Genomic DNA, 17,173 nt, shown 5'->3' with positions numbered 1-17,173 from the left:
TTTTTTGTTATTCTTTAAGGAGCCATAAAGTCTAATACTGTGAAAAAAAAATCCTTATAGTTTTTTTTTTATTATTAAGTTATACTGTCACACTATAATATATAGGCTGTAAACTTTAGATTTTTTTTTTCCCTCTCTTTTCTGGTCCCTGCTGATAGGCACCATCCAGTGATGTAATGGCTGGTGGGTATCACCATCTCTGTATAATAAGATATCCATTCAGCTGAAATATCACGAATGCTTTCTATACCATGCTTTATACTTAATAGTGCAGAACAAGTTCAATTCACCCATCCTGTGTCATTTGGTTCCTGGTACCCTGATCACATCATTTATAGTGAACGCTATATGCGGTTTCTTTGTTTGAAGAGATAATACTGTTATGCCCCATCATAGGTCCGTTCCAATGCAGTACAGGAGACAGATACATGCGAACTGCATATAATAGAAGCAGCTCTTCTCTTAGACTAGATAGCTTACACAGTAAAGGAAATAAAAAAAGTAAAAAAAAAAGAAAGTGACAATGTATAAAATGCACCCCCTTCAAAAGAAAAAAAACCTTAATTTAAGCGAACACGTGTATGCCAATCTTTAAAACTGGTTTGATCATAAAGGTATCAAAACCCTACTGTTATGAAGTGGTAACCTTGCACATTCGTATTCACTGACTTTACTTTTTGTTTTAACTGCTTTTTGTTTTCTTTTTACTACATTTAACCATTTACATAACACTTTTTAAAATATAGAAAAGCAGAGCATTCCCATTATTAAAGAACTTCTTTGTTTTCTGTTTATACAGCACAGTAGTACCAACTTTACAAAAGATCACCATAAGGGCAGCACGGTGGCTAAGTGGTTAGCACTTCTGCCTCACAGCACTGGGGTCATGAGTTCAATTCCCAAGCATGGCCTTATCTGTGTGGAGTTTGTATGTTCACCCCGTGTCTGCGTGGGTTTCCTCCAGGTGCTCCGGTTTCCTCCCACACTCCAAAAACATACTAGTAGGTTAATTGGTTGCTATCAAAATTGACCCTAGTCTCTCTCTGTCTGTGTATGTTAGGAAATTTAGACTGTAAGCTCCAATGGGGCAGGGACTGATGTGAATGAGTTCTCTGTACAGCGCTGCGAAGTGGCGCTATATAAATAAATCGTGATGATAATGGCTCCTAGTTAGAGGAGGTTGACACTACAAATCACATACGTTAGCATAGAGCACCCACCTATTTTCACAGGTATGAATAGTTATATTAATGGAAGTTAAAACAAAAAAGGGTTTTCATTTTGAATTTAGTTATACTACTATAGGCAAGTTTTTGTACAGTTGGTGGAGTGGTAAATTAAATGGAATTACTGCAAAATTTACAATGTGGCTATGATATTTTCTTTACAAAATAAAAAGTCTAAAAATTATTCTTGTATGCCCCTCAAAAGGAACTGCAACAAACCTCAGGATCCGATAAGAACGTTCAATGCTACTTGACATTTCAATTCAAGCTGAACAGAAACGCAGAGGGATAGTATGAGCAGTAGAATGTTTCATGAAGATACACTCTTACTTGATAAAGCTTTTTTCCCAGCTGCATGGTAGGCAATGATATACTTCTTTCCATCTCGATCCTCAGTTTTAGTTTCCAGTCCAGGAAACAAGCCTTTTACAGCTTGATGAATGATTGTTCTCTTTTCTTTGGTGTCTTCAACAACCTGAATGAAATAAGCAAATTAGGTAGTGTCACTATCCTTTACTGAAAGGAATTTCATGGCAAACCCTCACAAATGGATGAATTAAGTCCTTGCTCAGCTGTACATAGACAGGAAACGAAAACCTCTCACAAAATATAAAACAGGGCTCCTCCTTCCTTCATGTGTCTGAGCAACATCACAAGCAGTTTTTGACATGTATGGAAATATACTATGGCTACCATGGAGTCCTTAGAGGAATGGCATTAACGTTAGGTAATTTGCTTATTTCCTCCTCGGACCCTGGCAGCCCTCATTAACGGTATGAACCCATGAGGGGGAGGAGGTGTAAAACTGACACCAGTATAGGTGCAAAATAAATTTAGCTAACCTTTATTGATCTAAAGTTTGAAGAATATTTTTTCCCATATTGACCATTTTTGGATGAAATCACACCAAGGAGATAAGGTTTTGAGAAAGTGTACATTGTTGACCATTTTGCAGGTTTATAGATGTCCCTTATTGAGGTATAATCCTGAATTACACAATCACAAAATGGATTTTGCAACCTTCTACTAGAAGGATGAATAGTTGGTCAGTCTTCCCAAATTACTTTGTCCTAGAAAGTTAAATATAGATTGCTCTCAAGAGTATGTAAGCGTTTTCCTTGACTTGACAGTTATGGACGAAAGGATTGTAAAAATCTCCTGATTGATATGAAAGATTTACACCACTTTAGGCAGGAATTAATGATTTGCATTAAGCACTAACTTGTCATGGTAAATATTCAATAAAGGTTGCCTACACCATAAGGAGTGCAGTTCTTGAAATCCTTCTAGCAAATAATTGCCACTTAAAAACACCTTAAGGGGGAGATTCAATTAGAAAACAACGTGGAGACACCCTGTGCGTATTTTTTAATGAACTATCTGCTTGTTTTTGCTTGCACCCCATAAAGTTGTGAGCAAAAAATGAGTGGATATTTTTATTGTACCAATAGTAACAATGAGCAGCCACAATGTTCTCAGGAATATCGTGGCTAACTGAATCTGTGTAAGCAACTTAAGTAGAACTTATTTTAGAGATTCAAAAGGATTCAATACAAAGTTTTCTAGGACAATATTAAGGTTGCATGGAGTCAGCAAGGGCTAATGCAAGACTGAATTTGCTTTTCTGCTTGAAATAATCTTAATAGAAGATAAGATGCAAGTCCAAAAGAACATGGAGATCATACCTGTAACTTCAAGGTGTCCAGTGCAAGATGTTTCTCTAGTCATTCCTGAAGGAAGTCAAGTATCTGAGGCAGATGTGTAATGATTGGGTTATCTATATTCTGCTTACGCAAGAAGATTATAAACTTTTCCAGTCTGTAATACATCATTGATGAATTGTTCTTGCTATCTTGTAAAGGTACTTCAACTATCTTTACTGAAAATGATTTTTGGTTTGAATAGTGCCCACTCAATCTCCATCTCAAAGCAAGTGAGCCCAGATTTTGGCGATAAATTGGTCCTTTACATAGCAGGTCTCGTTGAAGAGGTAGTGGCTAGGGCTGCTCTAGGAGCACCTTCCAGGCTGTTGAGAAGGCCCGAGAGATAAGAAAGGGAGAAGCGCTATTACTTCCACTCCTTCCCTCTTTATTTTCCTCTGTACTCTGTGAATGAGGGAAAAAAAGAGGGAACACAAACCCCAAGACTGAAGACCCAAGGTCGCATTAATGCATCTATATCTTCTGCATTGGGGTCCTTGTGATAGAAAAAGAACAGCTTTAGCTTGGTATTTTGCAATGTTACCATCAGCTCTAAATATGGGTAGCCAAACTTCCCTATTCGCATGTGGAATACATGTTTGTGCAATGTCTGTTATTCAGGAGGAATCTGACAGGGTTTCAGGTAGTCTGCGATTACAAAGAGTGCTGAGTGAATATTAGGCTGTTCTCTGCCCATATGAGGATTCACAGTTCCAGATGACAGGTGTCAGAAAACAGTTTTGCTTGGGATTTCTCCATTTGTGCTTTGAAGACTTGTTTTATTTAACTGTACATCACAATTCTATCTTCTCCAACTGTTTAGCCTCAGCTGCATCTCCACTATTTTACATAATCCAATCCCTTAATTTTGGCTTCGCTCATCACTATTCTACCTTTTAAAATTGGTTAACTTCAACGTGTACTTCACAAATAGTCTTCTCAGGACCAAGTACTTTCTTGAAGCTGTCAGCACCGTGACACTATACCATCAATGATGGTAGTTCTGACAATGCTTGGCTTTTGGTGCCTCATTGTCAGTTTATAAAGCACCACTGTCCGGTTGTCTTAAAATACTTTCATATGTTTGCACTCACAAGATGTTGAGAGCTGTCTGGAAAGCAATGTTACACTTTCAACTGAGTTTTATATGGAGATGCTTTTAGGCTTGTTGTCACAAACCTTGAACCATTTATGTATGAATGTGTGCACCCCACAGTCCCTAGAGGAGCTGTAATCTGTATTCAATACTTCCTACTCTGAGTCTATGAGAGTTGCTCCCTAATCTCTCAATGTTGGTCTCTTGACACTAGTCGAGAGATTTTCTTAACCCCTCCTGATCAAAATCTTCTTGAGTGCAATTCCAGAATTGTAATTGAAGATTTTGCATGTGCCATCTTGCTTATCGAAAAATTCCTATCATGAAAGAGAACATTCCTAAAAGCTTAAGACGATCCCCTATTGTCTTAAGACTTGTAGTCTTTATGACAGATGCTGCAACTTGAGTAACCTTTCTCTGGATACAGTCACCTTGTCCTTTGATGCATCTATACACACTTCCAGACACTGAAGCCATTGTGTGGGCACCAGCTGGCTATTGGCCATATTTATGATCTAACCATGATTTTACAGAGCAGTGATTACTTTCACTGTTTTTTCCTGAGACACGCAACTTCATATCACCATCACCAAGATGCTGTTTAGGTATGGCCAAATGTCAACTTGTTTTCTTAATGTGGCCATCAAAACTACGAGGACCTGGTGAATGTCCTTGTTAAGTATAGGCCAAAATGTAAACATGAACTGAAAAGGTCATCTAGAAAGTAGAATTTTATTAAGCAACTATGTTGCTACAGCAAAATGGAGGCATGCATCCTGCAGATCTATAGAAAATAGGTAATCCCCTTTATCTATAGCCTTGAGGAAAAGCATCTTATTTGTACATGTGAGTTGAGTCTTTTTAAATCAAGGAATGTCCTAAATATTTTATTCCAAATTTTTTCTGGTGGAAAAACAAAGTGCCTTGTTGGTTGATAGGGACAATGAGATTACGCTTTTCTTCAGCAATGTCTCTAGACTGTTAAGCAAAGCCTCCAGAAGCAGTGGGGAGGTTGGGTACTTGGATTCCATAGATATTTCTCCTGGGAACCTATCAAAACTCTATTCTGTAACCTCTTCTCAGTAGATCCAACATCCCCGATCATGAATTTTACGTGTCCACATTTCCAGGTATCTTGAAATTCAGCCCACTACTGTAACTTCTGGACGTTGCACTGTTTCTGAGTCATTGTATAGTCTTGGATCCAAGATATCTTTTTTTGCACAGTCTAAAATATCTTTTGTTAAAAAGGTTTTAGACTGTGAATCTGTTGCTCAAGGCCTTCTGGCTACTACGATGTTTGTATACTATAACACTTTCAGCAAGTAGTGTAGTAAATGGGTATCGCATGTATTACAATAAATGAATCTTTTTCCATGATATCCATATTATGTACATACTATACTAATTTTTTCCTGGGTATTTTTATATAATGTATCTTCAAATCTAACGGATCCCTTGAAGGGTCCTTCTTTCTCAAATGGTATGGTAGTCTTTGCTGATAGATCGGTCTCACCGGCATCTACTTAAGGAACTCCATCGTTCTTAGAGGCTTCCTCATCTTGAAAAGCATACATACGAACCGACTTTATGGGGTTAGACTGCTGCCTGTCCACTTGTTCCCATTCTTTGGGAATGAGATTCTAATTCACTTTATACTAGAAGCCATGTACACAAAGAAAGAATCTTGTAAAGATTTCATAGGTGCGGGGGTTGGAGGACATATTGTATACCCATTGTATTGTAAATATTGGTAAGCAGGACTTTTACATTTTCCAAATTAAAGGGCATTGAATCTTCTTATTTCCTCTTCATCACTTTGAGATGATCCATTATAGTCACAAAATGATACCTCAATCTCATAATTAGAGGGTCCTGGTATATCATCAGGTTCTAAATGTATCTGACTTGGCTCTTTTCATTCCTCTGCAAGCATAGAGATCCTCCTTGGCTGCAAAGGCCTTCATCATCCAATTTATAATCTCTCTAAAAAGCTCAGGAGGCTAAACTATATCTTCGATGGCCTGTGGTATACGATCCCTGCCCAGACTGATCTAGTAATCCCCTAACTCCTTATCACATATTCTGTCGTTGGTATTCCAAGTTTTTTTTCCCTCTTGCATGCTCTGAGGCAGTACTGGAGAGAATTACTAGATCCTCTAAATAGAACTATATGCATCCGTACTATGGGCTTACCTTGAGTTGCTGTTCGTAAAGCATGGTACCCTGGAAGTCAGCGGTTGAACAACTCCTTTAGATGATGCGATGGCTTGCAAATCCTGCTCTCAGAGAAAATAAGCATGTCCATGCATTTACTGCTACTGAGAAAGCATATAGTGGCCTAGGGAACCTCATTTTTGGCTAGCATTCCAACACCAAAAAGACACCTAGACCTACTGGGATCCATCCAAATAAAAAAGTTAAGCCCCTTAGAAAAAACAAAACAAAAACCTTTCTACACTAACATCTGCCTTGATCAGCTGGAGACAGAAAAAGAGACAAGCAGGAAGGCGGAGACTTGTTACATACATGGCGAGAGGTTTCCTTTTCCTGTCTCTGTTCAGCGAAGTAATTAGTTAAACCATTCGCAAGGACTGGCAGGTAGCCGGAGGAGGAAATACTTATTAAAACATTCACACAGCAAAGCTTAACATGACCGGCAATCCTCTTCAAACATAAAATGTTGTCACTGGTCAGGCCCCATTTTTTAAAGCCACTGAACGGGAGGTCTGAAAAACGGTTACACAAATTTATGAAGTCATAAGTTTACACATGCTGCACGCAACTTGACTCCCCAATCTCCATTTTGCATTAGTGTTTCATTTTGTTTTGCCACCAGTGCATTATATGCTTCCTTTTGTGTGCTTTGGTCATCTAGCTTTCTCAGTTAAACAATGTATTACGATCACTTCTTGGAATGTACGTGGGCTGAGATATGGAGTTCATTAATAGGCAGAAAACGGATCTCAATCTTTTCTAGAGGGGACTCATACAGAAGGATAGAAACCCCAATCTTTGGTTTTGCATTGGATAGGCCGATCATACTTTGTATTCAGTATATTCTAAGGGTATCAAACTTGCTTCTTTTAGTATTTGAAATGATAGTTTTCATTCAGAACTCACCAACATTGATGATCAAGGTGTTTACTTTAGATGCTACCTGCAGTTGATAATGTATTTTAATAAGGTGGTTCACTCCTAGCTGACAGGTTTAGAGTTTTCAAGGGATTCCCTGTTTATTTCTGATTGGGTTAATAGTTTGCCTCTCGGATGTTTTGCAGATATTTTTTAATCGGCCGATGCTAGGTCTGTGTCTGTCAGTGCGGGATTGCAGATGTTTAAGGCTCTCTAGAGTGACATGTGTCCATAATCAAGCACATGAGATCACTTACGGAAGAGGATAAAGTGGCCTATGGTGGAGAATCAACACATCACTGAGTTCATTGCATTCTGACACTACATTAATAAATAATCCTCCATTCTAAAAGAAATAGCTGGTGAAGATTGGTAATAGAAATCTTCCTTTATCCAATACCAATAAAACAAAGATAATATGAAGATTATTGTGTTACCAGTAGAACCAAAAGAAAAACCTCCACAACAAGAAATTTGCTTATTACCTCTATAGCTACATTGGTTTCCTTATTTTTAAATAGCTGAAGTTCTTCCAAACGCTTCTTATCCTCCTCTGAAAGAACCGTATAAATTTCTTCTGAAGGATCCTATGAAGAATTGGAAAATTTACTTAAGAGAAGCATAGCTGAAGATAACCCAAACCAGCATTAAAATAGAGTGAACGATACTTACCTCCTCATCTGCTGGAATAGTTAAGTCATTCAAGTATATGATCTTCCCATCTTTTCCTATTTCATGTACAACAAAGTCAGAATACCTAAATAAGAAAACAGAACATTTTTTGGGCTAATATTTATGAGAAAAATCAGGGGAAGGCAAGAGGAACGGGTATTCAATACATGTTCAAATAATTATAAAATCTTTTATGACCTAAATAGTTTGTCAAATTCACTCATTAAATAAATGCAAACCATTGTGTTAATGTGTTGCACCACCTACCGAAGAACATAATGGTACTGTGAACTAGTTTTAAAAATGTGACACAAGAAGTGAAAGAAAGTGGTGCATTCAGTATTGGAGACTCCCGCAAGGTGAGAATGGAGAAATCGTTGTGGGAGAAACAAATTGCTTATCACAGGCACAGTCAAATCATATAGTCTATTATAAAGATGCAGTGCAGTAATTCAAAGACTGAAATGATTGTAAACTCAATTAAAACATCCCCAAAAAAAACAATATATAGGTGCGAGTCCGATGCAAGTAGAGGAGCACTTGCTGCAGGGACACCAAAATACTTATCTGTAGCTCTATAATTCTCATACTGCCCATTGCCCCTTTACTCCTTCCTCTTGCACTTCATCCCCCTCCACTGACTCACCTTTGTGTCTGATGGCTGTTTGTACCTCCCTCTAGGATGTAACCCTCTTATGAGAAGAGCCCTCTTCCCTCCTGTCTTTACACCATTTTTCCTCCTCCAACTTCACTGTACCAGCTATGCTTGGAGCTTTTTGAGTCTTGCCATTTTGCGTTTATTGTTCTGTACTGTTTTACCCTGTATAGTCTGTTTGTATTATGTACGGCGCTGCAGAAATCTTGTGGCCTTGTATAATACCTTTATCTAAGGTTAGTTAACTATTAGTTAAGCAGCCTTATATAAAAAAAAGGTATTCCATATAAGCAATAGTTGTTTTAAAAAAGACAGATATATACATATATTATATATACATACACATAGATTTCTATCACAATCAATCTCAAAGTATTTCAATGGGGTGATTTTGCTCATGAAGGTTAGTGTCAAAGCAGTTCTTCCCCACTGAAGTTTTCTAGCTTTGTGACACAGAATGCTTTTCCTGTAGTACATTTCCTCAAAATTCAATAAAGTAGAGGAGGTGTAAAATAGTAAACGAAATCTCAGTGACCACTGGTTGGATACATTTATTCATACACCAATGATGAGCTCAACAAAATAGTCACAGAGGAATTGTGTGAACCACTGTACTTATCTAGCCAATGTAATGGATGGAAGAAAAATAGAACAACCCAAAAAAGGCATATACATTTAGGGTTCTAAAATCCCTAAATCAAACTGACAATGCTTTGTTATTCTTGAAATTGTCAGACTTAAGAGAGAAGGGAGAACACAACTGTGTCCTCACACATACAGAGAAAACAGGCCCTCTGTAGAATTTAACCAGACACCATAGATTGTTTCTGGCCTGGTCAGAAACAAAGGACCTGAATTTACCAAGTAATGGCACAGGCCTTACCACCTGATAGTTTTGTGGATAGGAAGTCTGACCAAATATGGAATCAAACATGCAGTTGATAAACTATAGTTTTACATTGTCATATTTAGCCTCATTAGGATACTGTTTGGATTAATGAGGATGTACCCATATATTTTCAAACAACTATTTTCATAGAGATATCTTATTGATTAAACCCAATTAGCAAATGTACAAGAAATTTATTATTTTTCTGGTTTGTTCCTTGCAGATACTTTGCAAGGAGGAATAACAGTTCAAGCTCATGAAATGGCCAACCACCAATGCAGCTGCTTAGCAACTGATCCCGTTTCTCTACATGCCAAGATTCTCCTAGAATCCTATTAGAATAGGGAGTGCGGTCAGTTCTACTCACAAGCTCTTCCTTAATATAAAGGCTACACTCACGACTGTCATGACATCATGGATTACTGCCATCTCCCCCTCAGAACACACTGCTCTGCATTTCTACTCCTCAGATCTCCTTAACAATCAATCTGCATTTGTTTTCTTTAAATGACAACTATTTAGCACCGGACATGCAAGCTGATGCCACCTTCTACTGACATCAATCCTCTAAATTTCCCTCATTGGGGGTGGAACACTCAAACAGGAAACTCCAAAATAATAAGTTGGAGGGCTTTTAGAATTTTTATGATTTACTGAGTATCCTAGTGATGGGCTATTTGATAAATCTCCAAACCTTCAAAAGGGTAGCACATTACCCTTAATCTCAGTAATAACATACAACACACGTAAACAAAGAAAACGAGACCTATGTGTAATAACACATCAGCAGGCATTTTAAGATAAACAAGTGTTACAAATTAAACCAAACAAATCTAATGATGAGGCAGGAATAAGCTAGGGAACACAGGTTGGAGGGCCATGTGTTGGACATCGCTGGGATATCCTCTTTAAACGCGACAAGTATTATGTAAATATTTACTGTGCAAATCAACTATCTTGACACAAAGTTTTAATCCAACTCATTAGAAAATAGATATGGAATGTGTGAAATTGGCTGAATAAAACTTCCCCACTGCATTCACTGGAGCGATTAAAACAGGTTTGCATTTATTGACTATGTGAGCACTGGTTGCTTCTGTTCCCACTTGCAGCTCTATTATTTTCAACCCTAAAACTTTCATAGAAAAATAAGCAGCAGCTTATGTAAAACTTGGTCAGGTAAGGGAATCAGCGGTTAAATGCGCAGCACATCCACATAACATCAAAGTAAACACATATCACTCCTAAGCGACAAAGAACACTGGAGTTATAACTCCGCATTTAAGATGAATTTCTAACGCAGATTTGAAACCAAGAGTCACTGAATGAAACAGTACATATCTGTGCCTATAGCTTACTTTTATTGCCTGTTGGTCTTCTTCTTTCAGTTTGTCTGACAAGTTTTCACCTATGTTGACGCTCAAGTCCCCCCGCCCCCCCGGACCATCATCAATGGGAGTGAATTGTAACCTTTATAAAATGCAGTTAGAAAGTGTTTACATGTGTGTTTGGCTTTAACAAGATAAATGTTTTCTCACAGGTGCCTGTTTAAAAAATACACTAAATGCATTTGTGAATGCATATTAAAAAAAAAAAATGCTTACACAAGTCTAATGCAGTTTAGATGCTTTTGGTAAGTTAAAAAAAACAAAAACATATTACAAATACCATGACTTTGAAAAAACTCTTGGACCACTAAATCAGCTCATGGTTGCTTAGTGAGATCTTCAGAATGAATCAATAAACTAATTAAACAAACAAAATATTTATATAACTTAGAACCTAAAACACACACATCTCTCAAAACAGTAAGCAATGCATACAAATTGTTACTAGCGTATGCATCAACTCCACTCATAGAGAACATTATTACCTCTCCTTCAAGATCCCAGAAAAGCCTTCATGACAGCTCACAAATTTAGTGATGCCAACATCAAGTTCAGTCAACCCATGTTTCATCATATCAGCAAAGCTTTCAGGGTCAACATCTCCAGACTCTCCCTCCAAGAGTTCATCTTCTCCCTCACTTTCTTCGTCCTCAGTTTTTTTATGTGGCTCTTCAGCTATAATCTTCTTTTCTGTGGTGTCTTTACTTAGAACAACAGTTTCCTGCACATCATTGAAAGACTCTTTAGGGAAAGAATGTTCTGACACTCTTTGTCTCTTAGCCTCATCGATGGTGAGGTCTTCAGTTGAAAGGGGACGCTTGAGCGAAATTGTTGCCATTTCAACAGATTCCATTGTTCTGAAGGCACTGCTGGATGTTTTAAACAAACCTGGTTGTATAGAGAAAAATTATTAAAATATAAGATATCTTACCAGTTTTTAAACATTTCTGCAAGTCTCTTACACATTTGAGCACAACAGGTGTAAACTTTCAACTGTAGCCTCCTGCTTCCAGAGGGCTGCAAGCAGGTCCGGATTAAGGGAATGGAGGCCCCTGGGATTGACAACATCTAAACTGTGCATTTGATGGAAGACAAGTGGCCACAGAATACTGAGCAGGAGAGGAGTGTGTAGTGTTTCTCAGGTGGGTGTAATTATCCTCCTGAACTGGAACATTTACATTTGTTTGCCTTGAGCTTATTTTACAGATCTTCATTTCCAGGTGTTTGGAGTTCACGGTATCCACATGTGTTCTAATCTAGTCGTCAGTAACTTATGTTGTTGGCCAAATTAGACAAGATCTGGCTGTTTGACCGAGCTTCTGGAACATAATGGGGACTGTAAGTGTGGTTGGAAGACAAATACACAGACAAACGGACACCTAATATCACATTGTCTGTAGCCCAACTGTTTACTAGACATTTAAATACATTTATATACATACATGCCTATTCATATTGTTTTGGATATAGTGACTCTTTAAACAAAATTTGTACTGTGTGAAACATCACTTAGTAATAAGTTGTAATTATGACTTATAAGTAAGCAAAACATAAAACATCTACATAGATTCTACAACATCATTCCAATTCTCAAAGGAGACTTTGCATGTTATTGTCAATTGTACAACAAAAACCCTGCTAGATATATACATTTCCATCAACTGACTTTGGTTAAATGGACTGTTTAGCCCGAAAGGCTGATAAAACCGTTTGTTTTACTGGCAGTAACAAAGCTTGTAGTGTAAAATATGCACACTACAGAGAACAACACGGGCCGACTGGTCTGTGGGGCATATGCCCCTCAAGCCATTCCCATAGTGCGCTACCTGCAATTTTTGCCTTTAAAATGTTCATAATAGACTGCTGAGCAGAGTCTAGCCTGGCTAAAATGTGCCAGTCCTCCCCTGCACACAGACCAGTCGTCATGGTACAAAGCACGTGAATAATTAGTACATAGGAGCAATGCGGGTGGATAGAATTGAACGAGTGCAATCAGCATCGCACCTTGTGTGGACAGAGTATACCAACAAGTGACGTTGTCCAGCAGTTTCCCAGGCCCCTGTGACTGCACTATGACTGACCTGAGGCCGGAGCGTGGTGCAGCCCAGTGTTGGATCCTGCGGACGTGGAAATAGAGTTTAGAAGCAGAGTAACGAAACCCGACTACAGCACCGAACATTTATCTCCGCACTACACGTGGGACAGCAGTCTTCTCGCTCTCAGCCACCGCCACCACCTGCCTCCAAGTCCTCCCAGCCACCAACGAGCGATTCACATGGCAAGAGCGCCCCCTACGCTGGCGGCGCGATCCTACGTTGGGAAGACAGCGGTTGCCTAGGAGAAGAGTCAGAGGAGGGAGCGGGTGACGCAGTGTATAGAAAGCAGCGCGTTGTGCGGCGCGATCTCAGTCGGCCCATGGAAGCTGAGGGCTGCGCCTGCGTGTACAGAGCCCCGGCCGGCACCGGCAGCAGCGCCCGGAGCAAGGGGGAGATGAGCTCGGGGAAGGGTAAGAGGCAGCGCCGGCTTGTGTACCCCTCCCCCGCTCCAAACCCATCGCCATTGTCACCGGACGCGACTATCTCGGTCCTCCTTAATAACGTATCTCTCTGTTCCCTCTTCAGTGCTGGCCATGCAGGCCCGGAAGAGGAGGCCGAAGGGAAAGAAGGAGAAGGCTCGAAAAAAGTGAGTAGTTGTCACCTGGAGAATGGAGCCGGGGGATGGACTGTCATTGTCTGTCAGTTACTAGGAGCATCTCCAGAAGCCCCCTTGTACCACACTGGCTTTTATTAATTCACATTCATTCATACTACAATGGATCTTAATATTTATCATTAGTGAATATTTTGTTTTCATTTCTGTAGCAATCTTATTTGGTTACAGCTGCTAGCTGTATTTTAGCGTTTACTTGGACTTGATGCGATCGTTGTTGTACTATGCTAATGACAGTTGCTATTGTAAACCTTCTTTTTCATGGTCACTATAATGTTGTGATGATCAGGTGTATATGGTCGATGTAGGTGCAGGGTGAGAGACTAATTTATGACTGTAAAAGTCATGATTCATGCTTTACTCATGTTGTAAACAGGCTGTGCATCATTGTTATCATTATGCTTTTATGTTTGTGAAATGGTTTGTTTGTGATCAAAAAGGAATTTTTATATAAACTACAATGGTAGTATATATAAACCTTTTCATATTCTAACAAAAACTAACAATTAAAATTACTGTATTCTGTTCAGTTGTTAAAAAATGAGTGTTTAATTTCATATATAAGTAATACTTATATCTATATAAAAATTACTTAAAGGGGTTTGCAATTCGCAGACACCTTCATTGCTGGAGAAGTTGCTATAAAGATTAAAGTTCTGGGTCCAACAACACCTGGTTATGTAAATCTATGTATTGTCTGGTGCCTTGGACTTTGCTGTTCCTTTTCTTTCTCTGTGTTATTTTTTCCTATTGTAAACTAGGTAAAGCAGTTATGTCCTATAAATATTGCTGGTCATTTTGTCCATATTGTCATCTATACATATAAATACTTCTGATTATACTTCCATCAATGTGTGCTGTGCAGAACCTGAGGCTTTTTGGAGCCTGGGCAACCTATGGTTAAAAATTAAGGCCTGTTATAATTCATGAGAGAGTTTTAGGTAGAGGCAATTATTAAAGAGGCAGTCAGACCAATACCATCACAAAAGGAATACTTGTGTGTGTAGGTGTAGGTTAAAAAAGACAATTTCTACACACCCCAGGTTAGCGGTGTATTTGTGTAGAAAGGTAAATATGTTTTGGTGCAGGTAGTTAGGTGAATGGGGATGGAGAAGATGGGGTAACTGTTCTAGATGGGTATAGGTGCAAACCAGAGTAGGGTGTTGTCTACAACAGAGATGTTTGTTTTTTGTACTTGTTTAATGTAATAGGTTAGTGTGTGGTGCATTAATATTGGTGAGATTTCCTTTTGTGGAACCTCTTTACTGTTTTTCACTACTAAGCTGCTTAAACAGTCTCAAGGGGGAATTCAATTGGCCGCATTACGGGTAAAAGTAACGCGGCCTGCGCATTAGTACAGTTATTAAGGTAATAATGCACGTAATTACCGTTATTACGGTAGTTTCAATGCCAGCTTTTTGCTCGCAGCTCCCTGGGATAAAATTACCGTAATACCGGTAATAATTTTAACGCTGTGCTAATTCGGGGAATTGAATTCTCTAATTAGGGGCCAATTCAATTTTTCAGAGAATAACGCGGCGTTGGCAGTTTTACTGGTAATACGGTAAAACTGCGCATAATTACCCTTAATACGGTAATTTCAATGGTGGATTTTTATTCGCGGCTCCCTGAGCTGCGAGATGAAATCCAGGTTAAAATTACCGTATTACCGGTAATACTGTTAACGCCGCACTATTCGCGGTAGAATTGAATCGACCCCTTAGAATTATTGTCTAGCTGTTTACAGTTGCCCACAGGCCAGGGACAAAACTTGAGACTGTCCTTGAAAATCAGGGATAATTAACGATTTATTTTTATTAGACTTGAACATGGATTTTGTAAATGAGAGAATATTTTTATATAGTTTTGAGTATAGTGAAACCCCTTTTTGAAATATATAGAATTTAAGCTGTCACGGGCAGGGTCCTCTACCCTATGTCTCATGTCTGCCCACTCACATCCTCTTAACTTGCCCCTCTCATGTCTCCATTGTTTCTGTATGTCATTCTATTTATTCGGTTTATTGCATCCTTGCATTTACTTTATTGCTTAACTGTACCCACTGTTGTGCTTACTGTTCCTATGTTTGTCTTAACTGTATAATTGTTAGGTGCCACTTAATCTGTGACGCCATATAAATGAAAGATGATATACATTCTATGTTTTCACTAAATATACATACATGATAACTGTTTTCTGTAATCGCGAAAAACATAACCTATTTTTACATTAGCATTGAATCTTCTATGTATTTTGTATACTAGGCATGTTAACCTGATTCAGGGGTTCTTAGACTTATTTTGTCCCAGACTTAAATTGTTTATTGCAGGTAAAAATATCGTAGAAGCTTGTACAAAATAATAAACCACGACTAATAATTAGGGTGACTGGTAACCTTAATAAATGGCATGACCACCTGTTTTTGTTTAAACTCTACTGATCTAAATGAACACTAGATAAATGTAGATTATATGTGTGTCTATGGTATTTTTTCAGTATTTGAGATTGTATACATTGTAATGTTTTATCACCTGGTCTTTATAAGTGTGCATAATCAGACTCAACCAACACAGTATTTGTTTGCTTACTTCAGGGTGCAGGAAAAGTAGGCAGTGGAGTCTCCCTTTCCAGTGCTTAACTCTGTCATGAAGTGTGTCTCTGATAATTAGGTAATGGAATATCTGCTGTTACTTAAAGCAGGCAAAAAAACCTGACACACGCATGCGCTTTCCATCATGCTCATTCAACTTCAGTAGTTAAATTGAAGAGTATTAAAAGGAAAACCTTTGTAGCATGAAGGGCTCGCTCAGACAATACATTTTATATAATTTGCACACACCGGGAGTAAACTCCTATAAAAATAATGCAGAAACAATTATGAATGTCTGTGCTGTTCACACTAGCCGCAAGCCTCAATGAACCGTTTTGCTTTGATCCACGGATTATAGTATTGGCCATGTGAACACTAGAGGCAATGATGCTGATGTCGTTTTATTCAGGCAAGTGGTTAGGACCGTGAAAAAGTTATGTATTGTTATTACCACTCTAGTGTTTTCTGCATGCTTGGTAAAAATATCCATATGCAGTAGCCTTAGCAAGATTTGCTTGCCTGTGTTCTATGTGGAATGCAATGGGAGCATGTTCTGTGAATATGCTGATCTGAAGGAGTCCTACATTATCATCAGATGTTAGAAAAACAATTTTTTAAAGCACTGTGCATTAAATTGTTTAGAAAATTTGCAGCTACCAGAGTAAGGAAGTTCGTAGGTATTTTCGTTTAGTGCATGTGGTATACACATTGAGTGGACATCCCCATGTAAACTTAATTCTGTATAGCTTCAGTTCATTTTTTTCTGTATGTTTCATTTTACTTTCTGTGTATATAGTTTGAAGTGTAAAATATTTGCATGTGCATATAAACCAACTCACCCCCAGCACTGCATCGTCTGTCTGTTAGCTGATTTGAAAACCTCAACTCAATATTTTTTCATGCAGTTTGTTAAATCTTCTGATGGCTGCAAATAAGAAGTGTTTTTTCATTCTATGGGGGAGATTCAGTTAGACATGAGGTGTCTCTGGAACGTCCACGAGACACCTCACAACGGAGATTTGACAGAAATCTCCGCTAATTTTTCCACACATCCTATAGAGGTGCGAGGAAAAATGAACGGTGACTCCTACTGTATTTGCTGGCAATGTGCGC

General features: G+C 38.5%; 2 protein-coding genes across 10 annotated transcripts in view; one reads left to right on the top strand and one right to left on the bottom strand.

The window, feature by feature from the left end:
• PUS7 (pseudouridine synthase 7) overlaps positions 1–13,035 on the bottom strand; it is a 52,064-nt gene extending 39,029 nt beyond the window's left edge. The window contains exons 1-5 of the mRNA XM_075208782.1: positions 12,843–13,035; positions 11,247–11,649; positions 7,830–7,914; positions 7,643–7,744; positions 1,557–1,701 (exon numbers count right to left, since the gene is read on the bottom strand). Of these exons, the coding sequence (XP_075064883.1) occupies positions 1,557–1,701; positions 7,643–7,744; positions 7,830–7,914; positions 11,247–11,614 (700 nt within the window). The 5' untranslated portion in view covers positions 11,615–11,649; positions 12,843–13,035. The remainder of the gene's footprint in view (positions 1–1,556; positions 1,702–7,642; positions 7,745–7,829; positions 7,915–11,246; positions 11,650–12,842) is intronic.
• A 58-nt stretch (positions 13,036–13,093) lies between these two features.
• SRPK2 (SRSF protein kinase 2) overlaps positions 13,094–17,173 on the top strand; it is a 134,896-nt gene continuing 130,816 nt past the window's right edge. For 4 of the 9 annotated variants that reach the window (XM_075208776.1, XM_075208779.1, XM_075208773.1 and 1 more), the window contains exons 1-2: positions 13,095–13,267; positions 13,383–13,443. In XM_075208776.1, the coding sequence (XP_075064877.1) occupies positions 13,177–13,267; positions 13,383–13,443 (152 nt within the window). In that variant the 5' untranslated portion in view covers positions 13,095–13,176. Of the gene's footprint in view, positions 13,268–13,382; positions 13,444–17,173 lie in introns of those variants that run through there. The other 5 variants (XM_075208778.1, XM_075208781.1, XM_075208774.1 and 2 more) reach the window with 3 other exon arrangements.

Source organism: Mixophyes fleayi, chromosome 4, assembly GCF_038048845.1.
Source record: "Mixophyes fleayi isolate aMixFle1 chromosome 4, aMixFle1.hap1, whole genome shotgun sequence".
Taxonomy (NCBI): Eukaryota; Metazoa; Chordata; class Amphibia; order Anura; family Limnodynastidae; genus Mixophyes; species Mixophyes fleayi.
This window is presented reverse-complemented; position numbering and strand designations above follow the sequence as displayed.